The 18,537-nt window shown below is 46.1% G+C and overlaps 2 protein-coding genes and 1 pseudogene across 8 annotated transcripts; all 3 read right to left on the bottom strand.

Annotated features, from left to right (window-relative positions):
* Positions 1–2,432: 2,432 nt before the first annotated feature.
* Positions 2,433–6,058, bottom strand: LOC117850130 (E3 ubiquitin-protein ligase At1g63170). Of its 3 annotated transcripts, none has more exons than XM_034731932.2 (6): positions 5,916–6,041; positions 5,531–5,608; positions 3,851–4,596; positions 3,245–3,370; positions 2,893–3,169; positions 2,433–2,805 (listed from the first exon to the last, which is right to left on the bottom strand). In XM_034731932.2, the coding sequence occupies exons 3-6, from the start codon at positions 4,438–4,440 to the stop codon at positions 2,578–2,580; spliced, it is 1,221 nt and encodes a 406-aa protein (XP_034587823.1). In that variant the 5' UTR covers positions 4,441–4,596; positions 5,531–5,608; positions 5,916–6,041; the 3' UTR covers positions 2,433–2,577. The 3 variants fall into 3 exon arrangements, with proteins under 3 accessions (XP_034587823.1, XP_034587824.1, XP_034587825.1); XM_034731933.2 differs by lacking the exon at positions 5,916–6,041 and adding an exon at positions 5,828–5,868; XM_034731934.2 differs by lacking the exon at positions 5,531–5,608 and having other exon boundaries at positions 5,916–6,058.
* Positions 6,059–7,372: 1,314 nt separating this feature from the next.
* LOC140222098 (uncharacterized) lies at positions 7,373–8,631 on the bottom strand (annotated as a pseudogene).
* A 5,292-nt stretch (positions 8,632–13,923) lies between these two features.
* Positions 13,924–18,009, bottom strand: LOC117848703 (pre-mRNA splicing factor SR-like 1). Of its 5 annotated transcripts, none has more exons than XM_034730215.2 (5): positions 17,765–17,993; positions 16,688–17,000; positions 16,158–16,238; positions 15,527–15,598; positions 13,924–14,994 (listed from the first exon to the last, which is right to left on the bottom strand). In XM_034730215.2, exons 2-5 carry the CDS (start codon positions 16,973–16,975, stop codon positions 14,212–14,214), a joined length of 1,224 nt encoding a protein of 407 aa, XP_034586106.1. In that variant the 5' UTR covers positions 16,976–17,000; positions 17,765–17,993; the 3' UTR covers positions 13,924–14,211. The 5 variants fall into 5 exon arrangements, 4 of the variants coding, with proteins under 4 accessions (XP_034586106.1, XP_034586107.1, XP_072148717.1 ...); XM_034730216.2 differs by having other exon boundaries at positions 16,688–16,988; XM_072292617.1 differs by lacking the exon at positions 13,924–14,994 and adding an exon at positions 16,331–16,391 and having other exon boundaries at positions 17,765–18,006.
* Between the last annotated feature and the right edge of the window lie 528 nt (positions 18,010–18,537).

Below are 18,537 nucleotides of genomic sequence, written 5' to 3'. Positions count from 1 at the left end.
TTAAAGAAATGGATAGATGGTACTAGCAACAAGACAGTTTAATATAGAGCCCATTAGTGTTTATATATCTCTTTTCCCGAAACACAATGCTAATGTTTCAGACAGAACTGCACACAGTGTTTAATCTTCCTCTCTTTTGTTGTGTTGCTTCGATCTGCTGGATTGCACTTCGAGCTTATTGATTATTGATTAGGAGTGGGACAAAAGGAATGCTACCCGAGAGAAGAACACGGTGCCTGTCGTGAGCTGTAATGTTTTGGTATGGCAGCGAGCAAGCAAGGGCAATGATTGGAGTTCTCCATCGATCACGTTCTTATTTGATGGAGGAGAGACAAAAAAGGATTATTTGTTGTCCACTTAGTTATGTAATCATGTAGTAGTAGAACGGTGATGAATCATAAACAATGTTAAGGTATGAGCCTTGCTCTTTATTTTTCTTTTTTCAATGTTAGGAGAGATCAACACTTTGTTTAAATCAACTACTAGTCGCAATGTATACTATGTACCAGTTTTGATTTTTCTTTCTTTCTTTCTTTTTCCAAGAGCTATATATGATTTTGTTCTGACACTTTTGTTCGGTTGCAAACGAGAAAAAAAAAAGTGAAGTGTACAGAACACATCCATGGCACTGTTCATGTGGTAAGGTTTGCTATGTGAAATGATAGGTGCCTCGTCATCCGGAGACTCGTAGCATCCTGGCATGACAACTCACATTTGTGCTCTGTCCCTGCCTGCAGATGCCACTGCATATCAAAGATCTGCTCGCAGACCGTTGCTTCGGGCCTCCGCAACACCTCACCTGATCAAATAACTGTCGCCCAATGATTCAGAACCAGCTACGCACTCATGGTCCTATGTAGTATCTGACAAGATTTTCTGAATGTGTTTCAAAAAGGAGGATTTTCTGAACCTGCGATGAAGGTTCCTAATGCGTAATGCGGCAGCGTCTCTGCACAATCATCGAGATTTGGTTGCCGTCCTTCCTCCTGAATCCTGATACACACACAATTATCGAGAATCTGTACTGTGCTTGCAATTATTTGACCGATTAAAGTTGGTTAACTGTTCCAGTTGATCATACTACATCGGAGCCTTTGCACGTTTTTTGTTTATAGCTTTGGTCAAATTGTTCCCTGGCTACTTGTTTCTTGAGATCGTATTCAGCAGCCATCATCAAGCTGACCAACATCCTGGTTAGCTAAATTCGTGTGCAGCAACAGCTTATTGGCCCTTTCAGAGTTACAAAGAAGGTTTACTCCAGAAAGCGAAGGCTCAGCACTGCGCATCAACAGCAGATTGGTCATTTCAGAAAGCAAACGCTCAACACTCCTGCGGTAATGCGTTTCACTGAGAGTATGTTTGGTTGGGAAGTTTGGCTGTGACTTTTGTAAAAGCTCCTGTGAGTTGTGGGCTATAGAAAAGCAGCTGTGAAAAAAGCAGAAGATTGCTTGGTTAGGGCACCTGTGGCTTTTGGTAGGAGGGATGGTTCGAATAGGATGGATGTGGTTCTAACACCGTCTATCCTATGGGACCTGCTTGTTAGCCTACCTTTCCCATCATCTTCCTCTTCTGTTCTTTCCCGTTCTCCGCTGCCCCGAGCCCCGGCCACGTCGCCCAAGGGAGGTCACCACTGCCGGGCCCCGAGCCGCGGCCGTGGAGCTTGGCCTTGCCAGCCTCGGGCATCACCGCCCAGGGGAGCTCGCCCCAGCCGACCCCGAGCCATGGCCGCTGGCCTGAGCTGGATATGGCTCTCTACGCTAGACAAGGGCATGGTGCAAGCCGCAGTCACAGAAGGCTCGCTCGGCATCGGCGAGGCCCGGGCGGTAACCTTGGAGGACAACAGGGCGGAGGGCCACGGCGGCACCACGCACTGACCCGACGCGCGTCGTCGCCGCCACAGTTGTCTGCAGGAATGGTGGGGTGCGGCAGGCGGCGGCGGCGGCGGCGGCTGGAGGCGGCGAGCCACCGGGGGTGGCGTGCCGAGGGGTGCGCCTGGTGCGGGAGTCGAACGGAAATAGAATGGGAAAACAAACCAGTATCTTCATAATCAGTAACAGGTGGGTAATTTTTTATCCTAAAAGTAGCTGAAAGCAGGAGGGAAGGTGCTTTTAGTTTTGTACTAGAGAAAAACAGCTTTTGGACTAAAGCATTTGTAACTTTTAGACCCTTTGTTTGGCTTTTGACTTTTGCAAAAGCAGGTTGGAAAGCCCAACTTAAAGCACAGAGAAAATGATGCAAGTTGAGAGATCAGACTATAAGGCGTTTTCACTCTTCGGAGACACAAGTTCCTGAATCTGAGAGGCGTACGCAGCAAGGCACGGAAGCATTGGGGCAACGGCCATCCTGTCCTATCAGGACTGCATTTCACCATCAATTGGATGATTGGATCGTATCATCATTCAGAAAAGCACATTGCACAGCGGTAACACATATAGACAGCAAGAGAAATTGGTCAGTCAGGAAATAACTTGTTGGGTCACATAATGGCTCATCGATCGATCATACAAATCTACACTACATAATTTACAAGTTGCTCTTGTGGAAGCCGCATCAAAGGTATGGGACAAGCTCACATAGCTATTGTTGTGATTCAATGTCGTTTCCTACCCTGTTGTCACTGTGGCGGCGCCCAAAGCCAATGGCTGGAACAGTCGTTGAGACAACATCAAGCTCAGCTTTGCAGAGGGGGCACAGTGCATTTATCTTGAGCCACTTGTCGACACAGTCCTTGTGGAAGAAGTGCCCACATGGGAGCAACCGAAGTTCGTCATTGTCCACATACCTTGCCAAGCAGATACAGCAAACCTGCCGAACAAAAGGCGCAATTCAGTTTTGCATTATGCGGAAGGGGAGAAATAGTTGTGAAGTTAACATTAGTGCAGAAAATCTCACAGCATCTTCGGCAGAAACAACTCGTTCCTTGTCTGTTCCAGCAGCCAAGACGCCAGCCCCACCTTCATTTCCCTCCCCGTTGCGAGGCTTCTTCAGTTTAAACTTGTATGTGCCCAAGGCATTGATAGCATCTGAACTAGCACCTCTATTTTGGTTCAAATCTTCCCGGAAGCCCATTACAGAGATTATGCAGGGTAGGCAGCAACATATCAATGTGCAGAGAATGAAGGGCATAGCATAGCCTATGCAGCTGAATGTGAGGAAGGCTATACACAACCTGAAAACATGAGTACACCATGAAACATCTAAATAAGTTGCAACGATACAGCATCATGGCGGGCTAGGACTGCACCTGTACAAGTTAGGCGCGTCATGGGCAGAAGAATGTCCACCAAATACCCAGACATTTCCCACAACAAACCACACAGCGAAGAAACAGTCCAGAGCCATCTTGAAGTGATCAGCGAAAGCTTGGGCCCTACAACAAGGAGAATGCAACTCAGAGAAAGCTAACCAAGAAAGCATTTATGATTCCAATGACCTGAATCGACTTACACAGGTAAACTGCAATTAATTTCACAAAAAAATGGAACTATAAAGCGTCAGACAGATTACTGCAGTGAGTACTTTTACGGTGCCAAGAAATTTACATTTCCTTTTCATCTAACAGGTTAAATCTGATAAGATTAGTCATGCTCCTGCAACCGGTATTATATCCATTGTTACTTCTTGAGGGGAAACTACACAGGATCTCTGAAAGCATGAAAGCTTTTCTTGCCAGATTAATTCTCATTCAGGGCTCTGTGCATAATTTCGACTGATCCCTAATGGCTCATATGTAAAGTATTATATATCATGCATCTTATTACCATATTTCACAGATATAGGCGCACTGATGATGAAAAAAATCAATATACGAATAAAAGCAATAATGCAACTGAAGACTAGGATATGTTACCTTGGATTTGCAGTAACCACATTGTTTCTTGAGACTCCATTCGTGCCAGTTATAACACCAGCTGCAGACACTCGAGGGGCTGAAATTTCTGTAAAAGAATTACCTTCAGGGATATTGTTTGGAATGTAGTTCTGATTAGCTGATTCTTGAACAGTTGCCAGGTGGTTGCGTTGGAGGTAGCGCCAGTAAAGATGAGGAAGAGTTGCAATACAACCTATTGTGTAACCAATGACCCACTCAAACAATGGTGCATGAGGATGTTCATTCCTTGACACATACAGAACACAAATAGCAGCTATAATCTGGCTAAGGTTTACAACTAGTTCAATTGAGATCCAGAAGCCAGAATTTAGAGGACTTTGCCGACGATTATTGCGATTATCATCTCTTCTTGCTAGAGGAGATATAGGAATTGTTCCAGAAGAACTTTCTGAGTCACGAGCCAATTGATCCATGCCATCACGATTCTCTCGACGAGGTGTTGATGAAGAAGCAACATCATCCCTTGGGATACCAATCGCATGCTCCATGAGTAAAGGGTGGATATCTGTTTGACTTTCTCTTTCCGATTCAACAGGAAGAGCATCCATCAACCAAGACTCCAAGAGGTTGCATGGGAAAATACTGGTTGCTGTTCCCAGAAACAGAGTCGATTTGATTTAAGATAAAAGGTAGCGAAATGCAGATTTTACAAGATAATGTGCTTAGCTCTTTCCCCACTACAGATGAAGTCACCTCCTCTCCACCTGAAAGAAAAGGAACACTTGATATCAATAAGCTGCTTAGCTATCCCTCTTTAGCTAGGGAAGACAATATCTTTTTTGAAGGAGTAATATGGGCAATAATAATATGGCAATAAAAAGCATAAAGGTTGACTCAAATGGCTGCAACATACAATTTGGAACTCCATTCTGAAACTCTTTTTGGATCAGCATTTGCAAAAGTTGTATACAACTACCGAATGACAACCATTAGGAGAAAGGATGAAATATTTTGTTCATTTGAGCATCCTGATAATTTTATATGGGGTTCACTGCAAGACAGGATTGAAGTAGCACAAAACACCAAATCCAGCTTCATATGTTATATTCCACCCTGTAAAGGCCTGGGCTTGTATTTCATCCTAATAAACTCCTAATACATTGAGCTGTGTGGGCATGGAGAAATTTGTGAGGGAAGGATTCTCGTTGATTTCTACACATGCTATAGTTGTAGAATACTAGGACAATCCTTTGAGGGTTCACAAGTTACCAACATGTGAACGCACACTTCCACTACAATTTTAACTTCATATAATCAAATCCGGAGAAGAACCTGAGTCTGAAATCCCACTGAAACTGATTATACAGTTGAACTTATAATCGTAAGTTCTTCTCAAAGAAGAGAACAAACAAATAAAACTTAATAACTCTACAACCCAAACAAGTTGTAATGTAACAAATTCAGCCCTTCCAATCTTCTTATATGGCTGCAACAAGGTCAATCAAAAGAGTAGCATGGTATTTGTGTCCTCCAAATGATTATTAATATACCACAAGAGAGGCTAGCTACAACAAACTAACTTTCCACCACATTTTTGCCCACTAACTATAGTTCCATAAAACCGCTAGAGGCTAGCTAAATACTAAGTCCACCAGCTAGGAAAAAGATAAATCCAAAGCGGCAATCCAAGTTAAGTACCTCGGAAGAAGAGAAAGAAGTTCCTGAGCCAACAATCGCCTCACCAACCGGTCAACCACGGGCAGCTCCACTCCGATCCTGAGAGATTCACGAACCATGAACAACCCAAGAACCAACCCCGCCAAGAACAAGAGCAGAACCACACCAAACAATCGCCTCGGCCGCTTAAAGCCGAATCAATGCCTAGGTCGCGCCCAAGATTTGCAATAAACAACCGGAAAGAAAAATCGCCGGGCGAGCTCGCGGAAGCAAAGATTGCGCCGTGGGGGAGAGGAAGGGAAGGGACAGGTGCCAAACCTCTCGGATCAAGGCAGCGCCGCTAATATAAAAGAAAAGGACGATAAAGACACGGAAGCATCGCACTTGCGGAGGGGGGAAATTTTACCAAATCCGTGAGCTGGAAGACTTGGAGACGAATTCTTCCTCCCCGGCCTCCTCTCCCAGTCTGGAGTGGCAACGTTTATTTAGATACTTCTTTCTCGTCTGATTTATTCAATTTTTTTGGGGGGCGAAAGAATCTTTTAGTTCCGGGAGGCCAAGGAAAAGCGTGTGGGCTGCGTCCATCGTGGCCGCTCGCGGGACACGTGTAGTGGATCGGACGGCGGACAGTGACAGAGGAGGGCATCGGCGCTGCGGATGCGGATCGCGTGTGGCAGCTCGATCGGGAGAGGCTGGAGACCTGGAGTTGTGGAGCGACACGTGGCGCGTTAGCGGTGGCTGGCAGAGGCGGCTCGCTGCTGTGCGCAGCGCAGGCGAGCGTGGATTAGTTGGGGGCGGTGATTTGATTTCATCAGCGTGAACAACTCATGTCAAATGCAAGCAAACAAGGGGGGAAAATTTTGAGAAAATTTCCTATATGTCGTCATTAAAACTTATTACTATCCCTTACATGTCATTGAAATTATAACCATTCCTTTAGTGCCACTATTTCAAATTTGCAATCCCATGTGTGCCATTACACACGATTTCGTCAGTTAACTCACAAACGCCATCTGCATAGTCTTCATTAGGCCGTTCAACCTTCAACGCCGCCGCAAGTCCTCCCGTTGCCCTGCTCTTGCCAGCGCAGGAGCAACGCCTCGGCTCCCCCACGACCCTTGCTGCCGGTGCAGGTGCAAAGCACGCGTGTTGGCGCTGCTCCCGCTATGGCCTCCTCCAAAGGTTGAGTCAGCTGCTAGCTCTTAAGCCATACATGTCATCTAAGAGATACAATAAAAGATAGTTTCTCCAATAAACTACCTCTTGGACCATATCTTATTACTTTTAATGGCTGCAGATGATATGATGATAAACTATAACATGTATCTATATGGTCCTTGGTGTGCTAGTACATAAAGTATACACATAAACAAACATCTCAACTTATCTTAGCATAGCAGTAGCTTAGACATGTCAGCTTAGGAATAAAATAAGGTATAGTTCTTCCACCTGCTAATGTCCGTACAAAACATGATAGCTATACATGTTAATTTGATTTACAGTGTTGAAGGGAAACCCAAAAAAATGGCCATGTGTATTACATTCAGGGCACAAAAGACAGGAAATCTAATTGCATTCATCAAAACAGACCGCCAAAAGTTTGAAAGCAACCCACAACCTTGAACTGCTATTAATGAAAGAAAAATGAGTTGCCAATCAATAGTAGAATCCAATGAGAGATAAATCAAACTGCAAGTAAAAAAAGCATACCTGAACATCGCACAACTGTTTCACAAAATAACCAATGCATGCATCTCCTGACAAAAACAAACCATATTGTAAGTGAAGGTGATAAATATATAGTCTAACATAGAAGTCAAAGAATTGGACACAGGAGCTTACATGAAACTGAAATAATAGTGACTAATTATTTTGCCTATTTTGAAACCGTTGCCAAATATGCTCAATTAAGTCATTTTTTGGTTGGCTATGGATTGGTTTGGATCTAATGGCAGCATTTCTACGTCGCACACCACTGAAGCATGGGTGATCGGTACTCCCTGCTTGCACTTCTGGTGGAAGAACTGATGGAAGAACTGATGTCCTTTGATCTTCAGCCATTTCTCTCTCATCTTCCACTATCATGTTATGGAGAATAACACAAGCTTGCATAATTTTTCGAAGAACTTTTTGGCTCCATGATCGTGCTGGACGACACACGATGTTGAAGCAACGTTGCAACACCCCAAAAGCACGCTCAATATCTTTCCGTTTCCCTTCTTGTTCCATTGCAAACAACTTGTGCTTCTTTAGATGAGGAGACCTTATAGACTTTACAAAGGCTGCCCATTCTGGATAAATTCCATCAGCAAGATAATATCCTGTGTTGTATTGTGTCCCATTGACAGCAAATTGGACTCAGGGAGCTTCACCTTTTAGTGCGTTAATAAACAAAGGGGACTGGTTGAGGACGTTGATGTCATTGTTGGACCCAGGAGTGCCAAAGAATGCATGCCAAATATGGAGGTCATATGATGCTACAGCTTTAAGGATAATGGTTGGATACTTTTGGTCACCTCGGGTATATTGTCCCTTCCATGCTTGTGGACAATCCATCGCCAGTGCATACAGTCAATGCTTCCTAACATCCCAGGAAATCCACGAGACTCTCCAACTTGGAGCAAACGCTCCAAATCTTCAATTGTGGGGCAGCACAGGTACCTACTACCGAATACTTCTATCACACCTTACACAAAGTTTTCTAAGCATTCTAGTGCAGTGCTCTCGGCAACCTTCAAGTATTCATCAAGAGTGTCAACAGTAGTACCATATGCAAGCACACAGATTGCTGCTGTGCACTTCTGCAATGGTGAGAGCCCAAGGCGTCCAGTACAATCTACTCTTTGAGTAAAATAGGAAGACCACTTGCCTAGTTCATCCACAATGTGTACAAACACATGCCTTCTCATCCAGAACCTTCTATGGAACACTGAATCAGAGTAGAGAGGATCTTCAGCAAAATAATCAGCAAAAAGTTGTTCATGAGCTCCTTCACGATTCCTATTGATGTACTTTCTTGGGGCACTCCTACGCCTAGATGTGCCTTCTTCAAATGTGGCCTTAATCTTCGCATCGATCCGCCCAGCAAAAGAGTTAAGGATACTCTGCTCGGCCATGAACATATCTGGAGTATAAATCTCAGCTGGGTCTATGGAATCGTCAGACTCATCCGACTTGATTTGCTGGACTGGATGGAAGGAATAGAGGAGGAAGAATAGTGCTGGACCAGATAGAAGGAATAGAGGAGGAAGCAGAGAACACACAAGAAAATGGGTGCTGCTTACCCCATGAGCTGCAGCTGCTCTCCTCTATATTCACAAGCAAAGTCAAGGAGAAGTACAAGGTATGGCTCTCCACTCATACTACAGCAAAGTCAAGGAGTAGTCATTACCTACTACTGTTGCCATATTGCAACTTGCTACAACTACTATACCTACTGCCTGCTGCCACCAGGAACAATGGCATGGCATGGCCAAAAGGGAGCTACTATGCTCCTACTGCTAGCTAGGATGAAAGTAAGCAAGAGCTGTGATTACAAAGCAAGATTTAAGTTGGTTGTGATTACAAAGCAAGATTTAAGTTGGCTGCGAATACAAAGCATGATTTCAGTTGACTACCAGATTACAATGTATGGCAATTAAAGTGCGTGCTGACTGACCTCAGATAGTATTGCCAAGCAGTTTGTCCCTCAACATCTTCAAGCCCATCACGTGCTTAGCTTTCATCTCATCAGTCATTTGACTAGTGTCCATGCTCATCATTTTTTGATATGAATCAGTTAAAACAGCCTCTCTTCTTAGCCTTGTTGCTTCAACCTTTGCATCAGAAATATGCTTCTGGGTCTCTAAAAATTCTTCATGTCGTTTGCTAGCTGCAGCTTGAATATCCATGTACTTCTTCATGTCTTCATGTAAACTATCATCATCATCATTGGCTTTGCCTTTGCCTTTGCATTGGCGTTGTTTCTTAGCTTCATTCCTCCACATTGGAGGTTCCTTCTCTCCAATATCTTCTTGCGACAGTGTGTTACCACTTGAGTTGCCTCCATCATCCAAGCCCCGTTTCTTCGACTTTTCAAGCTCCTCCAAGACTGCATGCCACTTGGGTTCATGACGGAGAACCTTCCAACAGTGGAAAACTGTGAATGGACCTTCGTTGGGATAGTTTTCCACATAAAATTTATTAGCCATGTCTCTCCACTGATCATCTGAATATTCAGGTGGGCGCAAATCCATACCACTGAAATATCAAGGGATAAGATCATGACTATATGCTAGGAAAAAACAATTGATATTTCTTTCTAGTTTCTAGGTTTGATCAGATTTTCCTACCCTTCTTGATACAGCATGCATTCTACAATCTACAATCTATACAGTCTCAACAAATAGGAATATACTCGTAGCATATAGAAACAACACACTGAATAGGGGAATAATTGTCAAACAGATATATTTCTTACCAATCTGGGAACACATGACTGATTGGATTGGCTTATGGCGGAGGTCTGTAGAGAACATCATCAACTGACACCAATTTTCATGAAACAGGTACTGCAATCCACACCAAGTTTGATTTTACCTGGTTGCTGGGCTCTGGTGGCAGAGCAATGGCGCCACCAGCAGCCTGAAGGGAGGCGGACGAGGTAGCGTCAAAACACGCAGAAGCAGTTGCAGATCCCGCCGCAGGCGGCGGCGGCGGTGGAGCTACTTCTCGCTTGGACCGACGGCTCATCTTGCTACACGGGTCGTCGGCGTGGAGAACGAATTCGCAGCCAAATGAGTGGATTTGTCGGCGGAGCTCGGGAAAAAAAGGGGAGGGAAGAGGAGGGAGGGTGCAGGCAGAGGATTTGCGCGGGCGAGGTAGAAGATTGGCGCGGGGGCAGCGGCCGCGCGGGAATCTGGCGCGGCGTGCGGGCGGAGGTGGGATTTGGGGGATGGGGTAGCGGATCCGTCTCTGGATGACGAAGGGCCTGTTTGGCATGGCTCCACTCTAGAACTCCAGCAACTCCACCAACAAATTCAGCCAAACACCCCAACTCCAAAACTCCATGGAGCAGCCAACTCCATGGAGCTGTAGTGCAAATGGAAATGGAGTTTTGGAGCACTTCTTTTGCTGCTCCAAAACAACCTCTTTTGAACCTCCTCGTGGAGTTGGTGGGTAATTACCTACCAATGCCATTGGTTACACAAAAAAATGGTTCATTCTATTCTCCCGAGCCCCCACTCACCGCCTAGCCCTTCCTGTCGCCACCCCGCCCCACTCACCGAGCTCCGCCCGTCGCCGCCCAAGCCCCACCACCCGTCGCCGCCCAAGCCGCCTCGCCGCCTGTCGCCGCCTAAGCCCAAGCCTCGTCCCCGTCGCCGCCCAGCGCCGCCCCTTGTCGTCGCCCAGCGCCGCCCCCTGTCGTCGCCCAAGCCGCCCCAAGCCCCGCCCCTGTCGCCGCCTAGCGCCGCCCCCATTGCAGTCCCCCGCCGCCCCTGTCGCAGCCCCCCACCACCGAAGATCCTCTACTGGCCGCCGCCGGAGATCCGCCGACGGCCGCAGGCCCCCGCCACGCCCTTCCTACCCGACCCCAAGGCTGCCCAGCGCCACCCCCGTCGCAGCCCCCCCACCGCCGGAGATCCTCTGCCGGCCGCCGACGGCGATCCACCGACGGCCGCAGCCCCCCGTCGCGCCCTTCCCACCCGACCCCGAGGCTACCCAGCGCCGCCCCCGTCGCAGCCCCCCGTCGCCGGAGATCCTCTGCCGGCCGCCGCCGAAGATCCGCCGACGGCCGTAGCCCCCCGCCGCGCCCTTCCCACCCGACCCTGAGGCCGCACCCCAGCCCGGCGTCGTCGTTCGCGTCCGGCCTCACGGGCCGCCTCTTCGGCGGCCACCGCGCAGCCGCCCGCTCCGCATCGTGACGAGCCTCGGGAAGCCAGGATGCGCCCGGCGATGCGCCCCTCGTTGAGCATCCTGACCCTGTGGATGCGCCCGACGATGCGCCGGCCGAGGCCGATCCAGCCGCTGGGAAATCGAGGGAGGAGCTAGGTACGACCGTGGCAACAGTGACCGGTGGGCAACGGCAGAGAGCCAAAGGGAAAAAGAAAGGAGGAAGAAAGGAGGGGGAGAGGATGACAAGTGGGGCCTGAATTAGGGGTAACAATGGCAATCAACACTGAAATCGATTTTTTTGGAGCTGAGAATACCCATCTAGCCAAACACCTCATTTTATTTCTGGAGTTCTGGAGTGGAGGTGACTCCACCTGGAGTTCTGGAGTGGAGCAGCTCCATCTAGAGTTGGAGTCATGCCAAACAGGACCGAAGAGTCAGATGCCGACTCTTGGGAATGGGTCTTTCCTCCACGTAGGATGCCTTGTGATGTGGAAATATATGGGATAGCTCACCTGGCACCGTTGGAGAGGGCCTAACCACGGCCTCGCCGGATGCGCGGCGGCACCCCGCCAACCCCGGACGCCCGGGCTCGCGTGGCAATAGCTTGAGTGCCGACGCATAAACAAAGCCGATCTTCTTTACGAGTAGAAGCTTGGTGATTCCCCAATCAAACTCCGTAACAGCAACATCAATTTGCTCCACCCTCAATCGTGCTAGATGCCGTCCAAATCAAGCCCACAAATGCCAAAAATAGAGATTAGTGATGGCAAAAATTCAGTTTCTCTAATCAAGTTCGAGCGACAGACAAATCGAAGGATAAACAATGGAGGAGGGCCTCGCCACCCGTGCAGCTTGCCATCTTCGTGGTCTCCGTCCAGCACTTGGGGTGTCTGCGCAGCCGTGTTCGTGGCTGCGCCGGCGCTGTGGGTTGCTGCCCTGCGTGATAATACCCAGGTAGGTGCGGATGCGCCGGCGGTGGACACTCCCGGGCCTCCGCACCAGCGTGCCCGACGTCGATGCTGCAACCTCCACGACGGCACCCGCGTGGCCTCCAGCAGGCCGCTGGCTAGGACCTTGCCGAGCGTGGCCACGCACTCCTCCCGTCCTGCCCCACCACACCTCGACGGCCTCCGCCTCCGCCATGGATTCTATGGCGAGCGCCCTGAGCCTCTGGAGAGGGGGAGCCCAGGCTCGGTGCAATGAGCGAGCGTACCAAGTCCGAGTCGGCGGGCTGCTTGGTTCTGGGGAACTGGGGCTGCACTCGACATCGACGCCATGGCCGTCCGCGCTGCTTGATGTGGCAAAACTGTTCGAGGGGTAAAATCGTATTTCCACCACTAACTAACAGCACAGTGACGGATATGTAACGGCAATGTAGGGGATGACAAATTAAAATTGATGGCAACCAGGGGATTGTCTAAAGTTGGATGGCATCGAAGGGATGGTTATAATTTCCGATGACGAATTTACTCTAAAAGATTTCTTGGGGAGACACCAAAATCCAAATCGAGTAGTACCCATTCAAAACTCTGTGAATGGGAGCCAAACTAAAGAAATATTAGAAATATAATGCTCTTGTGTGGGCATTTTATTGAACATTTTCCTTTTCTTTCTGGGGCCATTTCGTAATGTGAGGAACGAAGTCCGTTAAAAAAAAACATAGGACTGAAAGGTACGCATATAATACATCACATTTGAAGGACTGCAGCGGCAGATGGGATGGTCTAATTTAAATGCTAGGATCGTTGAGAGACAAACTAATAGATTCCTGCTCCTAAGAGAAAATCCTAGGAAATGACACATAAATATTCCGTCAATCTTTTCTTTATGTTTCTTTTAAAAAGAAATAAAGCCATCTATTATTTTACAATTTAATATTTTTTCTCATACAATACAGCAAGGAAAAAAAATACCACAACTCATTCAGAGTTTCAGACTGATGCGATCGTGTTGTTGATATCTACTTTCACGGCTCCACTACATCAGTGGCTCACCTTCTTATCAACTTATACCTTACTAAAAGTGAAGTGAGACTGACTGACCGTCAAACACTTTGGCAGGAGATGACTTGTGGTCTTGCCGTAGGCCGAGTCGCGGAGACGTGATTTGTTCTCTCTACCGCCTTCTTCAAAAAGAAATGCCTTGTCAACTAATCTTAGTATCTGGTCCCATGCGTCTGTTCGTTTTCATCATGCTGCCCCTAAGCTCGGGGTACTTGCTCAGTCACACGTTGCTTTCAGATGATGCACCAAGATATTGTTCTTTCGCGTTTGGAAATTGGAATGGATGCTTTAATGCCTACTTGCAATGACGGTTGTTGAACTGCTGATCACTTGCGAGGGCGACTACTTGAGCGGGCCCCGAATACACTGTATATTCTTGAAACAAAACTTTGATGTAGACAGGAAAAAATAACTGGGTTTATAAGATCGTAAAAAGGAAAATGTGAGGCCATTTCGTGGTTAGGCATGTGAGGGAGAAATATAGTCTGAACAAGTATAGCTTATATTCAGCCAAACGAAGGAGCGAGGCTTACAGTGTTTCAAAGTTGAAACTGCAACATTTCACCTTCATTTAGCATTAGCATCAGGCAAGAACGAAGCACTGGATACCATGCGTTTATACAGTAGTGTGTTTCCAATTCCAATATCTCCAAATGCACGGGAGGAGTAGGAAATATCAGGTAGTCACTAGTCTCAGTAATAACAAGTCTGAGATACCAAGTAAACACTATGTGATAACAAGTTGGGGAAAAAGTGGCTTTCCAAGAGATCAACGCAGCACAATGACAGATAGAGACCACAATATTACAGGTGACGGGTCTGAATTTACCTCCACCTAGGGCCTCCCAACCTAATGACCTCCTCAGCGCATGAATCACGGCGAAGCTTTTCAGCATCGCCATCTTCCTTCTTCTCAGTAATGTCACCGTACAAGTCCTTCAGCTTTGCTAGGTTGCTTGAGACTGCAGCCTTCTCCTTATTTCCGTTCCCGAATGGACTGGATCGCTGCTCGTTCCGGCTCCAACTTCGGCTCCTGCTCCTGCTTCGACTCCTCCTGTCCCTGCTTCTACTCCTGCTTCTGCTCCTATGACGAGAGCTAGAGCGCCTGTGCCTGCTACTTTCACGATCCCTTCTGTCGTCACGTCGTTCTTCTGAATGCCTGGACCTGTAGTAGTCTCGATCCCTGCTATCACGCTCACGGCGATGATAATCTCTGATATCCCTGTCACGGTCCTGGTCCCGGCTTGAGCGATCACGATCCCTGCTCGAATGGTCCCGGTCGCGACTAGAACGATCACGGTCAGGACCCTCACGGCTACCACTGCGACGAGATGGTGAGTATGATCTTCGAGGATCATCATGGGTGATGGTTCGTCGAACAGGGGATGAATCTCTGGTGGAAGCCCGATGTGGAGCACGCTGTCCAAAGGAAACTGACAGAGAGGCTTTCACAGAAGGAGGGCGACGTGCAGTATCTTCTGATCCCTGACGACTGGAGTCTCCAGTCGCACCAGAAAGCTTAGTGGGCAATTTCATCTTCTCAAGATTGGCTGTTACCTGACGAGTTACTGGAAGAGGAATTCTTGGGAGGAGACTATCAAAGTAGTACTGCACCATGAAAGGAAAACAACGCATCATGCAAATCAGTATAAGTTTACAGTATAAGTTGGAGAGGCTCAAAATCGAAATCATTTGTCAACTTAAATGACATATATGAAATAATTCCACATAACTGAAAATCTGTAAAAAGAATAAAAATGGATTTACCAGACCAAATTGAAAACGAACATAAAATCTAAATATGTTATGGGCCCTAACTTGACTGACTAAAAAAGTGGTCCCACTAATTGGTATAGTTTCTGGATACACAAAACAAATGTAGGAATTAAAAAAAAGAATGTTCACAAACATTGACATGGACAAGGAATCATACACATAACTTGTACCAAGTGAGAAGTTCTTCCTAGCTTCTTTTCCAGCAAGAGTATTGTTAGACTCCATTATCATATGACAACCAATGCTAGCTTCAGAGCAAGAATCTCAAGATAGGTGTGAAAAAATGTACACACTACACAACAATTGATCAAAAGAGCAATATGTTTATTCCATTCTGAAACCATAAGGGAGTCGAGAAAGAGACCTGTCCAAGTATAAGATCACGCACATAAACACCCATGGTTGTCATGCGGCCATTAGATCCAGGGGAGAATTCCTGCACCACGAAAACATATAAAGCTTATTCAGCCCTTATTAATGCTCAACAGCTCATGTAGCACATGAAAACATATGGAGACTCCACAACTCCACATAGCATAAGTGTCAAGACAAGTATTCAACAAAGGACAACGCCATTAGTCCCAAGCAAAGACAGTGTAGGGCTAGAGATGAAATGGAACAACCACCACACAAACCAAATGAGGAAGTAACAAGTAAGGAAATATAGCAATGTTGTATTAGGCTACTGGCATAAAGAACTATCAAATATAGATATATAGTGCTAGTTATAAGTGTTCCTTTGATCTTTTACATGATTTGTTTCCATCTGCCATTTATAGTATCCCACTCTTGATCAAGCTATTATCAATACAAGTCACACGGAAACCATAGTGGTTCCTTTCTTATATCATATTGACAAATCATCATTCTTTGGGTATCAAGTGAAAGTTCCATAAGTGTACTATAATAGCGAAAGGAGGTGTTGTTTACCTAAAAGTTTGGGGGTACAAATAAATAAACAAGCAATTGAAAAGGAAGCAAAAAGAGCTGTGTACCTCATCATCCCTCAAATAGGGCTCATACCATGTCCACAGAGTCTTTGGATCTGCAACATAACGAAGATACAAGAAACCAATCTGCAAAATCCAACAGCACATGGTCATTCACTACAAAATCGTCTGGTTGTTTAACAGGCAAAGTGAAGACAAACAAAAAACAAAATGCTCACAACTCCAAAGCACAGACTGGTACACTATGAACCCGCTTGCAAACTTTGTCATCCCCGTGTCCTAGGACCAAAAAGTTCAGGCACAAGTCCATCCAAAGAAATAAGTCGTGGGACTGTTAGTGTCTATAACCAAAATATAAGCACAGAATTATGTATACAGTAAATTGCAAAGAAAGCAAGAATTATTGCTTCAGATCATATAAAGCTACTTTTCAACTGCAAAAACACTGTTTAGTTGAGTTCTAAAATATCCCAGTAAACAGCTTGATTCATGCACTAACCTCATGCCTAATAATAGAAATGGCACCATGAAGCAAGACATTCACAAAAAAGAATACTCAGGGCACAGAAACTTACAGCTCTAATGTATGGGGAGTCAGGATGCTTCAACAAACCGTGCATCTGTTTGACAGTAAGCTTCATGGTGAAGAACTTGTAGAGAAGACAGAATGCAGTGGAGGGGCCCCTGCAATTGCCAGTCATCCAAGGCTCCACGTGTTCAACACAAGTGTAGATCTCATCGATGACTTCATGATAGGTTTTTAGCCTATACAGCTCCTTAAAGTATTCAGAAGACAGAATGTTCATGCAAAGAACCTTCTCCATCAGCAAATCAATGGGCTTCCCTGAAGTCTGTATCTCCATTTTCGAGAACAATCTTCAATCTCAGCTACAAAGAACAAGATCGTATTATCCTCCTATCCAAAGATTTAGTGATCTACAAACAGCAAAGTCCTAGAGAAAAATAATACCCAGCCTAAACCTTAAATGAGTGGAAACTTCCGATTTCACATATTATTCCTTAAGTCAAGATACTTGCAGTGTTAATATCTGTGAACAGAACTAGCATTGGCACCAACTCACAGATAAAAGAACATTATTTTCACAAAAATCTAAATGATAATCACCTCATAGACACATCCAAATGACTGAATTATACAATATCCTGAAAAATTAAACGCATGATAATGTTGGTGCTGCAAATAGTCGTGTAACCGTAACCCTGGTAAACCAGCCGATTCCAGCACCTTTGATCGTGGGTCGCCTAGAAAATTTCCGGAAACATTAAACACTCATGATAATGTTGGTGCTGCAAATAGTTGCGTAACCGTAACCCTGGTAAACCAGCCGATTCCAGCACCTTTCATAGATTGTAGCAGAACAAATCCACAGGTGCCCGCATTCAGGGGCGGCCTAAACGCGCGGCGTTCAGTTTTAGTTGAACACGCAAAATTCCGGGACGGATAAAATTAACTGCTATTATCGCAGTACGAATCCACACGGCAAACAAAATCCGCGGCAGACTGGGCAGAAGGACGGAAGCATCCGCCAAGAGAAAGATCTGGGTTCGATTGCTCACGGCTCAGAACAAGCGCCTGCAGCAGGAAACTAAATCCCTAGAACAAACATCAAGGCGAGCTAGGGTTTCCTTACCAGAAAAAAGAGGAACTGATTCCAGGTCCGAATGGATCTTCGCGCCACGCCGGCCCGGCTGAGAGGAGGATGAGGAGGGCGACGGCGAGGATGACCGCGAGAGGAGGATTCCGTCGAGGTGAGCGGCGTGCTTGGCTTCGGCGGAGGCGGCGTGCGCGTTCGGCGCGGCGGCCGCGGGGAGAGAGGGAGGGGAAGAGGAAGAGGATCTGATTCGTTACGGGGGCCGCGATGCAAGTCTGCCAGGGGTCTTTTAGATGCGGAGCTGCCAGCGCGTCGGACGGTTCGCAGGGGGTGTTTAGCACCTCTTTATCATACGTCATATGATGTTTGATCCTAATTAGAAGTATTAAATATATACTAATTACAAAACTAATTGTACAGATTGAGTCTAATTCGTAGACGAATTTATTAAGCCTAATTAGTTCATGATTTGACAATGTGGTGCTACAATAATCATTTGCTAATGATGGATTAATTAGGCTTAATAGATTCGTCTCGTGAATTAGACTCCATTTGTGCAATTAATTTTGTAATTGGCTCATGTTTAGTCCTCCTAATTAGCATTCGAACATTCAATATGACACTGCTAAAGTTTAGCACATGGTAACAAACACCCCCTAAAAAATTCCCGCAGCATCAAAAGAAGCTTTGAACAAACGTAATAATCCCGCTGCAACATGCACGAATGTTTCGTGCAACATTTTAGCTTTTAAAAATACTTCACTACACAATAATTCAATTATAGTGACAAGTGAAACATCAAAAGACAACCA

This window comes from Setaria viridis, chromosome 3, assembly GCF_005286985.2.
Source record: "Setaria viridis chromosome 3, Setaria_viridis_v4.0, whole genome shotgun sequence".
Lineage (NCBI taxonomy): Eukaryota > Viridiplantae > Streptophyta > Magnoliopsida > Poales > Poaceae > Setaria > Setaria viridis.
The sequence above is the reverse complement of the archived record's forward strand: the minus strand, read 5'-3'. Positions and strand labels throughout refer to the sequence as shown.

Bases quoted from the DNA above. Each gene is read 5' to 3' on its own strand.
- LOC117850130 (XM_034731934.2), bottom strand. From the start codon at position 4,440: ATGGATGCTCTTCCTGTTGAATCGGAAAGAGAAAGTCAAACAGATATC. The intron at 3,170-3,244 runs GTGCAGTCCTAG...TCATGTTTTCAG, and splicing joins GACGCGCCTAACTTGTACAG to GTTGTGTATAGCCTTCCTCA. The intron at 2,806-2,892 runs GTGAGATTTTCT...TTTGTTCGGCAG, and splicing joins TTGTTTCTGCCGAAGATGCT to GTTTGCTGTATCTGCTTGGC.
- LOC117848703 (XM_034730215.2), bottom strand. From the start codon at position 16,975: ATGGAGATACAGACTTCAGGGAAGCCCATTGATTTGCTGATGGAGAAG. The intron at 16,239-16,687 runs GTAAGTTTCTGT...TGGATTTTGCAG, and splicing joins ACTCCCCATACATTAGAGCT to ATTGGTTTCTTGTATCTTCG. The intron at 15,599-16,157 runs GTACACAGCTCT...TTCGTGGTGCAG, and splicing joins CCTATTTGAGGGATGATGAG to GAATTCTCCCCTGGATCTAA.